This window comes from Protopterus annectens, chromosome 5.part0, assembly GCF_019279795.1.
Source record: "Protopterus annectens isolate FY-2018-M chromosome 5.part0, PAN1.0, whole genome shotgun sequence".
Classification (NCBI taxonomy): Eukaryota; Metazoa; Chordata; order Ceratodontiformes; family Protopteridae; genus Protopterus; species Protopterus annectens.
The window spans coordinates 1,748,702,330-1,748,711,895 of NC_056735.1; the positions used below are offsets into that span (position 1 = coordinate 1,748,702,330).

Here is a 9,566-nt window from a genome sequence, read left to right on the forward strand (position 1 = left end):
AAGGGACTCTGTCAGGATGGAATCCTTTTAATAAATATAAATATCACAGAATAATTTTCTACCACCATTTAAATGATCTACCTCATTTCACTAACTATTTGAATTGTTGAAACCTTTGATTTTCGTTTGATTACAGTATGTACCTTTAGAAGCAACACAGCAGTGAAGTGGGTAGCACTGTCGCTTCACAGCAAGAGCTTCTTTGGTTCAATTCTCGGCTTAAGTGCTTCCTGTGAGAAGTCTGCATGTCCTCCCTGTGTTCGCATGGGTTTTCTCTTGGTGGTCCATTTTCCTCCCACATTCCAAAGACATGTAGTAGGTGGACTGGACACGCTAAATTAGCTATAAGTGTTTGTGTTTGTGTGTGCTGCTGGGCAAGCTATTTGGTGATGTGAACATTGGCTCTAGATGATGGTTGCTAATGATGTGATACCACAACCTCATATGCAAAAATGGGAAAAAGGGAGTGATGGATGTGACTTTGGCCATATTAAATTGTGACACACATTTCTTTTTAAGCGTTAGTGTTTACACTCTGAAAAGATGTCTTTTTTGCATGAACTCTAAGGCTTACTTTTCTGCCTAATGAGGGAGCAAAGATTTATAGAGAGTTTACACAGGGTATCTGTTACACAGTCAAAAAAAAAAAATCTCAGACTACTTTACACAACCAAAACAATTCTTATAGAACATACTCTCTTAATTCCACCTCACTAATTTCTGCTACTCAGCCTCCTCTATGGTCCTTCAATATTAACCAACATCTAAGTTACTCAACTAAATAAACTACAGCAAAGTTGTGAAAAAATAAGAATAAAAAAACACAAAGCAGTTACAAACTTATGAATCAGCTCACACCACTGTTTTCCACTAAACAAACTTAACTGACTTTTATATGTTAAGGTATTTACAGCAGTAGTTAGCAGAGTAACACCACAAACAGCAGTATAAACATAGTGAGAAAAGTGAGCGTGTGAAATGCTAAGGAGGAATAGGACAGTTACAGAGTTTAGTGTTAAGTAAGAATGATTTAAGTTCTTTTTTAAAGTGATGTTTATCAGTAGTTGATCTTAAGTCAGGGGGTAGGGCTTAGCTGTACTTAATGAATAGAGTGACTGGACAGCTACGTTGTTTACTTTGGTAACTGTTAACAGAGATTTGTTACTACACCGTAGAGAGCGTGTGGTACTAAAAGGCTGCATTAGATTCTGAAGGGTGGGGATTTTTTCTGGTTGGTGGATAAGAGTGTGAAGAGTGAGAAGTTGGTTATAGGTAAGTAAGTTAGGTAGTTTGAGCCGGTTTAAGTGCTTGAGTGCTAAGCAATGGTGTCCTCTACAGTTGGGTCTACAGCAAATTTGGCTATTTTATTATAGAGCTTTCCAGTTTTGTGAGGTCACCCTTGTTTAGGTTAGTAAAAATGGGTGAGGCATACAGCAGAGTGGAGATTAGATGAGTAGTTGCAAGGGTAGCTTTAGTATTATTTGTTAGATACTGTTTGCGTCGATAAAGACTACAGAGTTTTTTTCTGACCTTTTTTGATGGTGTGGGCTATGTATAAGTCAAATTTAAGTGAGCAGTCAATAGTGACACCTAAGAGTTTAGTATGAGGTACTGGAGAAATGATGGTGTGGTTAGCAGGTGATATAGAGAAAGCAGGCCGAGGCTCTGGTGATTTTCCTGGGAAGAAGAGCATAAGTTTTTTCTTGTTTGGATTTAGGATGAGTTGTGATTCAGATAATCATTTTTCCACTTCAGAGAATGCTTCTTGGGTAATTAACTGTAACTGTTGAAGAGAAGATGCAGCATATATTAAGGCAGAATCATATGCATATCATGCAAGGGATGCTTGTCCAGTGGCAGTATACAGTTTGTTATTGAAGAGAGTAAATAATACTGATCCAAGGATGGATCCTTTTGGGACACCCAGATTCATAGGAAGTAATGGAGATATATTGTTTGCCATAGTACTGCTTGTTTCCGTCCTGTATATAGGCTCTGAACCAGTTGATAGTGGAGCAACTAAGGTTAAATTCTGTTAGGGTGTTTAGAAGTTTGCAGTGAGAGACCGTGTCAAATGTCTTTGACACGTCAAGGAAAGTAGGGGAGACTATAAGACCACTATTCCTATAATGGTTGATTGCATCAGTAATGGAAAGAAGGGTGGTGAAGGTGCTGTGGTAAGGGGAAAAAGCCATGCTGCGACTTGGAAAGGAGATTATTGTTGAGAAGATGAGACATAGCCTCATCATGTAGCTAAAAAAATGTGACGGAATTCAAAATGAAATTAGACAAAAGTTGAATCTCAAAAAAACTCAAGTACAGCTAAAAAATGATCTAATAACCAAAAGGTCTTGCTCATGCTCTACAGCACATTACCAGTATCACTTGCATTAGCAACCCCCATGTCATTTGCATACTAAAAACATGAAGCGGTTTATAACTTCTGTCCTTCATCAGATGCATGCAACCTCATTCTCCTCAACTTTCCACTCTTAATATAAAACTCATAGATAACATCAGTTTCTTATTATCTTTATGTAATATTTATATAATTCTATAAAAGCTTAACATTGACAGATTGAAGAACCCACTTGTCTTTTTGCATCCTAATGAGATGTATACTGTTTACGTCCACTCCATGTGTGTGTGTGTGTGTGTGTGTGTGTATATATATATATATATATATATATATATATATATGGAAGTCTGCTGTTTTACCTTGCTTGTTTTCCCCTTCTTTTTCTTTTTTATTTCTTTTTCTGCTAAGATGCAAAAACATTCTCAGTGAATATCTCACTGTATACATATTTTGGTTTCTAATACATACTACTGTCTTTATATCATCTCTTTTATATGTACGCTGTCTCTCTCAATGAATATATATGGTAGGGATGATGTTAATTAACCATGTTATTTGTAACTAATTAACCATACACTTGTAACTTCACAGTGTAGCCTATCTCACAGGTCCTCTGCTGAAAAGGGGCTTTGCCCTTCTAGACTTACCTGGTTAACTAAAGCAAATACACAATACATTTTTTATTCCAAGGACAGTAACAATTCATCTAAAGAATAACAACAATTTTCTTTGTTTCGAGGGGTTTCAGAAAGGTTTTTATACCTGTAAGTCTCTCTGATCCTTCTTGTTATCCAGGCTAGGTGTTCTACTCACAAAATCGTTGAGTATACTGTTGGGAAAAAGTTTAAAATATTAAAGATAACAAACCTGATATCACATAACAATATAAGTACTGACTTACATAAAGTAAGAGTTATACTACATTAAACTACTAAAAAGTCAACATTTTAGTGTTGTTAGTAAAGCAATCAAAATAGAACTGATTTAGGAAGAAACCAGTGATAACTCTAAAGAATCAAGGTCAGAATATCTCATAAAAGTGGAGTTAGTACAGTACAGCCACATTGTCATGAAAAAATATATAATAAAAACAACTATAAAATGCCATTAAACTACATTAATTACATTGCTAATACAACAGTAAATTATTTCAACCAGCATGGACTTCATCAGATTGTGAATGCTACAAATCACTATCTTTCTGAGTAAACCCATAACACATAATCAAGTATAGCCTAATATAGCAATAACCAATGACGTTGGTGTGGTATATTGAAGATATACCCGTAGTTGGTGTGGTTTAATCACGAGGGTGAAGCCCGAGTGATTAAATAAAGAAAAAACGTGGAAAATCTTCAATATACCACACCACAGCATCGGTTACTGCTATTATACAATGACATTATTTAAGAAAAATACCTCTGTGGTGCCCTTCCACATTTTCCTGGTATCCTGGGGCTTTTTCTGATGTACTGTGCATGCATATGGGACTTGTGTTCCCATGCTTATGCAGTACATCAGTGCTGTGTGCAAAGGAAGCAACGGAGAAAGGAACATCTCTGCTGATTTTTTTTTTTATTCAAAAGAATTTAAAAATGTATTCACTTTATTTTTCTCTTTACACCTCTACACTTACTTTATACTTAAGCTACTTAAGCCTTCTGCTTTTCTTACTTAACCTGTTATCCAATTTCCCATCTCTGTCTCTTCACCTACTATACTCCCTACTATGTCTAATATTTGCTCTCTTTGTTGAAATATTCCCTACTATGGCTAACTTGCTCACAACTCAAATGTATAAAACAAAAAATGCAACCCCTACTAACAATGTTCACCATTATGTAATGTCTTAACCTAAAACTGTAAACGATGTGTTCAGTCTATGTAAATATGTTAAATCTTAAGCCTCAATGCTATGTTACTAGTCAGTGTTAAGTTTGATAATATCTATGTAAAACTGAATTAAGCCTGAATGTCATGTTACTAGTCAACGTTAAATTTCATACTAGCTCTGTAAATCTGCTTCTGTATACACCTTATATTTTGCTTAAAATTTAACTGTGGAGCTTTTCTCCCTGGGCCTCCACTGGCCTCCGCTGAAAATGGACAGGCATCCAGTCGGACTTTCCCAGTCAACAAATGTTAAATAAATAAATGAATAAAAGAAAAAAAGAAACTGGGAGACGTTTAACATTCGGGAGAGCCTGGACAGACAAAATAAAAGGATAATCGGTATGTTTCTTTAGTTTTGCAGAATGTACCTGATTATCCTTTTATTTTTCTCTGCACCATCTCCCTCGTTCATTTGAGGTCCTATGTTTTGTAATTTGATTAAAAAAAAAAGAAAGAAAAGTAAAAAATTTATGAGATATACTAATGGAAAAAAGTGTGGGCGAACAGACCATTTTACATTGGTATATTCTGGGATTTATAACGGGCACGCTGGGTGGGCTGACCAATCAGTGTGCTCATTTTTGAATATTACTGGCCAGTCATTGTATAATAGCAGTTAAAGCTGCAAAGGCTGTCTTTTCAAATGTATTTAAAATTCTCCATCTCAATCTAGCCTGGTGTACCGCTGGTATTAATGGTTTAATGAGTTATTGTTAAAAGCAATCCATACTGAATAAAGTTGGTTATACTAAACATATATTACTTCTACTACTAATAATAATAATCATAATAATAACAATAATAAATTTGAGTTTGTTCTAATTACTTAGGGGATTCTATATAGCATAAACGCTTGATTATGACTGGCATTTATCAGTTTAGTTATTTACTATTTGTTCACCACGTAAGTGGACTGGTATACTGACCCGTTTTAGCCACAACCCAAGCTCAAAGAACAGAAAATACACCATGGTCTTTATAATCAAAAATATTATATACAGAATGAGTACATAGCAGATTCATAACATAATGGTAAGATTCAATGCAGATAGGATAAGATTAAAAGATCCAGTCAGAGTGCATCGACTAAAATGAAAAATGTATATAAAAATGTAAGATAAAATACGCAGAAAATACAGTGCAGTCATGCAAACATACTCTTAGGACAGACCTGTATCTTTTTATTTTTACTTCCTAGCATAGTAGACTATATTTCTAATACTTTTGTATATACTGACTGTCATGTTTAATAGCCATTTTTGTTTATTTTCTATCACTGGTGTCTCCTTATGCTTTATTGTGCCCTATGTATTTTACTATCAGACTGTATGTATACATTTCTTCTTTTTTTTTATTACATTTGTACTAGCATTTATTTGATGCTATTTAATTCCCTGGAGCTTTTCTCCCTGGGCCTCTGCTAAAAATGGGTATTTATTACCCAGCCAGATTTTCCTGGTTAACAAATGTCAATAAATAAATACATATAATACATACATTTCTAGGCGATACTGTAGTTGAGGGCCTCACCAGTTCATTTTGCGCAGAAGTGGGCGTGTCGCAAATTGAGTGACAACCCAGCCTGCATATTACTTGGGGTTTTCGACAACTGGCAATAAATTCTATATTTCTTAACATTTTAGGTCGATTAAACTTGCCATCCCAGTAGCCGCACCTGGTAATTTCTGTGTTTCTCATGGCATGAGTGTTTAAAGGAGATTTTGTTCTGTGATTCACTATATCCTATGAACATTGTGTTATGCTGTGATTGTCAAGTTTGCGTTGTTGTGTATAAGTTGCATCTCCTTAAAGGGCTGCGTTTATTAGATATTATTACCAAAGGTGTAACTGAATCTGCCTTATCAAATGTTTATCATAACATAACGGTTTTTATTATTTCTGGCTCGCAATTTCTGCGACGTTGGTTTATTACCTGGATTAGAGCAGCGTCTTTGCAGTATGCATGTTTCTTTTCCAAATGGTAATTTCCACCTTGGCGCTGTAACAACTACCTTTCTGGCAAATTTTTGACACTTTATTATTAGCATTTGTATAAGTATGACTCAAAATCTGTGATTTATGTTTTCTACAGAGCTGTATGTTGCTGTGACAGATGTTACTTGTCAGATCTAAGGCAAACATATTTCAGAAGAGTACTCCATTGAAAACGGTCACTTTCTGGTCCCCTCCAGACCAGTTGGACCATTCCGGTAAATAAATACCAAATAAATAAGTAAATAAATAATGAGATTTTGGTGACTGTTTGACTATTAAAAGCACTGTGACAACGGAACCACTTTAGTTTAAATAAGAAGCTATTACGTTGTATCAAATCCATAATTTAGCAGCTGGCAGTCCTCTAAGAAAAGGAAATACCCCAAGGTCGAGAAAGTGTTTTTGTTTAAATGTTCATGCATACCGGTAATTTACTTCAGTTTACTGTTATATTTACTGTCCTATTACAATGTCAAGTGACTTTTTCTTCGGTTGTACATTCGGAGGGAATGCATATTCATGAATGACATATCATGGGGGTGGGTTTGGGGCGTGGCTTGCTACTGCGCATCTGGTGAGGCCCTCAACTACAATATCACCAATTTCTATATACTTGCCACATTAATAGTCTATGAAAAGTTTCTTAAATTAATTGTATTATTCTTGACATGGGATGGTAAGTTACCTAACCACTCCCATATTACTTTGCCAATGTCACTGTTTCTAGCACAAAAGGTAAATTTTCAGGCTTGCTTGGGCCTCCTTTCAAATGGGCCCAAGGTTCCCAATGCAGGCTGACCTCACGATTTGACAAATTCTCTTCTAGTTCTAGATTACAACTTATGTTATACAGGAACTTTCAAATGTCCCCCACTAAAAATTGGTATCTACTATAACAGAGATGAAAGACTACTAACTTCTAAAGCAAAATAGAATCAGCATGCAGTTGATAATGGAATGATGTTGGGAAGATTAAAATGGATATCATGTAATGCATTTTGTGCCACTGGTATCACAGATGTCCTTGGCATGCAATAGGGCTACTCATGAGAGGAATAACAAAGTGGTCATTATATAAGAATGGAGATGGAACTTATGTATGAGAGGCTGGTATCTCAAGAAGATGTTTTCCTTCTTAAAAAAGATACAATAAAAGTGTTGGACATACTAAGCTAAATGTTCTTTACCACTTCAGATTTGTGTAAATGTGCTGTATGTTTTATGAAATAAGTTGTTTAATCATTCATTCTTGTCTGACCCTTCTTGACCTCAAGAACTGTGGTACACCTGGCCTGTCAACAACTCCTTTCTTAAAGGAAAACTCACCTTAGAAGTAAAAAAATCTATTTTTTCACTCTATCTTTGTTTTCTGGGCTATTTAACACGTCAAAATCACTCCAACTGCTTGTATAGAATTTTAATATGTTTTCTGCAAAATGGCTGCCAATGTCGCTTGAGATATCAATATGATTGGTTTTTTCTTCAAGCCTTTCTCTTTCCCATAATCCATTTCATGGGCTTTTTATGAGTCAAGTAAGACATAAGGAAGTAGTGGGGTATTCCCATGCTACTGACGTATAATGGGATTACTGTCAGTTACTGTCATTTTATATATAAATTCTGTAACAGGACTGCTGCTTTTATTTCTTGAATGGCCCTCATTAGTGGGTGGCTCAGACAGAGCTGGGTCCAGCACTAGGCATCCAAGGCAGTTGCCTAGGGTCTACTGGTTTTGGGGGGCTACTAGCCAGGGGGCTGCCACAAACTTACATTTATTATTTAAGAATGCACTCTGCATGTATAACATTTCTTCTTTAAGGATTTATGCAGTGTGTGTCCTTAGTAGCACCTGTGCATGTGTCTTTAGTATGACGCACTCACATTTAAACTGGAACGATGGGATTTTTTGAAACTAGCAGCATGGATTTTCTGGACAAATGTTATTTAGTAGGAGAAGCAAAGTAAGAGTGTGTGTGTGTGTGTGTGTGTGTGTGTGTGTGTGTATGTGTGTGTGTGTATGTGTGAAATGCCCTAGTTAGGGATGACAGGTTAGTTAATTCAATCAGGCTAGCTCAAACCTTGTACCTTAGTTACAGGAGACAAGAGCCTAAATCCTCTGCACCAGCTACCAGACTATTAGTTTCAGTGCATTTTCAAGAAATTGCAAATTTCAGTACATTCTGAAGGAATTGTGAATTTCAGTACTTTTTCAAGGAATTTTGAGCTTCAGTACATTTTCAAGGAATACTGAGCTTTAGTATATTTTCAATTAATTGTGAGCTTCAAGGGAAGAGAAGTTTACTGCTGCTTGTGCTAAGCCTGTTTTTGATGTGCAACTGTTTTGTTTAGCAAATGGTAATTATTGTTTGCGCTAGAGCAGGGGTATGCAACCTTCACTATCAAAAGAGCCATTCTGGCCCCTCTCCCACCAAATAAAATTCACCGGGAGCCACAAACCTATTTAACCCCTAAAATGAAGATAACACAGCATATAAAGTTTTATACATCGTTATTATACTAAATATAAAAGAACAAAGTTTATAAGAGCAATATTTAAACTCCGTCCCTATTTTTGTTCCTTTGTTGGAATTGCTCGATCGCTGTGTGTGTCTGTGTGTGTGAGAGAGATATCTCTCGATCTCTTGGAACAAGAAATCCGGACAAAGTCATAAATAATGCAGCAGAAAGGCCCAAAAATAGGGACACTTTTTAAATATTGCTCTTACAAACTTAGAAAGTTGATACGTTAACAGATTTTGCATTAGCATCAATTTTCTTAAGGATATGAAGTCTGAAACTCAAATGTCTATTTTTTTCTGACTTCATCCCTCAATGACTTTCCAGAAAACCACAATTCTATGAGAATCAGACCAAAAATATGAGGCAAATGTCAGGACATTCTGCGAAAATCTGCACAGTTGAGAGGTGTGTGTGTGTGTGTGTGTGTGTGTGTGTGTGTGTGTGTGTGTGTGTGTGTGTGTGTGTGTGTGTGAAAAATACAAGTTAACAGAAACCATGTTATTCTAGCAAGTTTATAAGTTTATAAGAAAAACTATTTAAAGTCCATCCCTATTTTTGTTCCTTTGTTCCCCTTTATTTGTGGCTCTGTCCAGATTTCCTGTGGTAAGACTTTGAGAGGTATGAGATGTATGGAAACCTTTCAGGAGATGCTGCTGCTGCCAGGGAATCGCTTGATCGCTGTGTGTGTGTGGAATGCATGGCAACAGAAACCATGTTATCCAAGCAAGTTTCTAAGTTTGTACGAGTAATATTTAAAGTCTATCGCTCGATCACTCTCAGTGTGTCTGTCTGTGTCTGT

General features: G+C 36.1%; 1 protein-coding gene across 1 annotated transcript in view; it reads right to left on the reverse strand.

The window, feature by feature from the left end:
* DOP1B (DOP1 leucine zipper like protein B) overlaps positions 1-9,566 on the reverse strand; it is a 2,336,114-nt gene that overhangs the window by 640,626 nt on the left and 1,685,922 nt on the right. Inside the window, exon 26 of the mRNA XM_044071549.1 lies at positions 3,122-3,188. Coding sequence (XP_043927484.1) covers positions 3,122-3,188 — 67 coding nt within the window. The remainder of the gene's footprint in view (positions 1-3,121; positions 3,189-9,566) is intronic.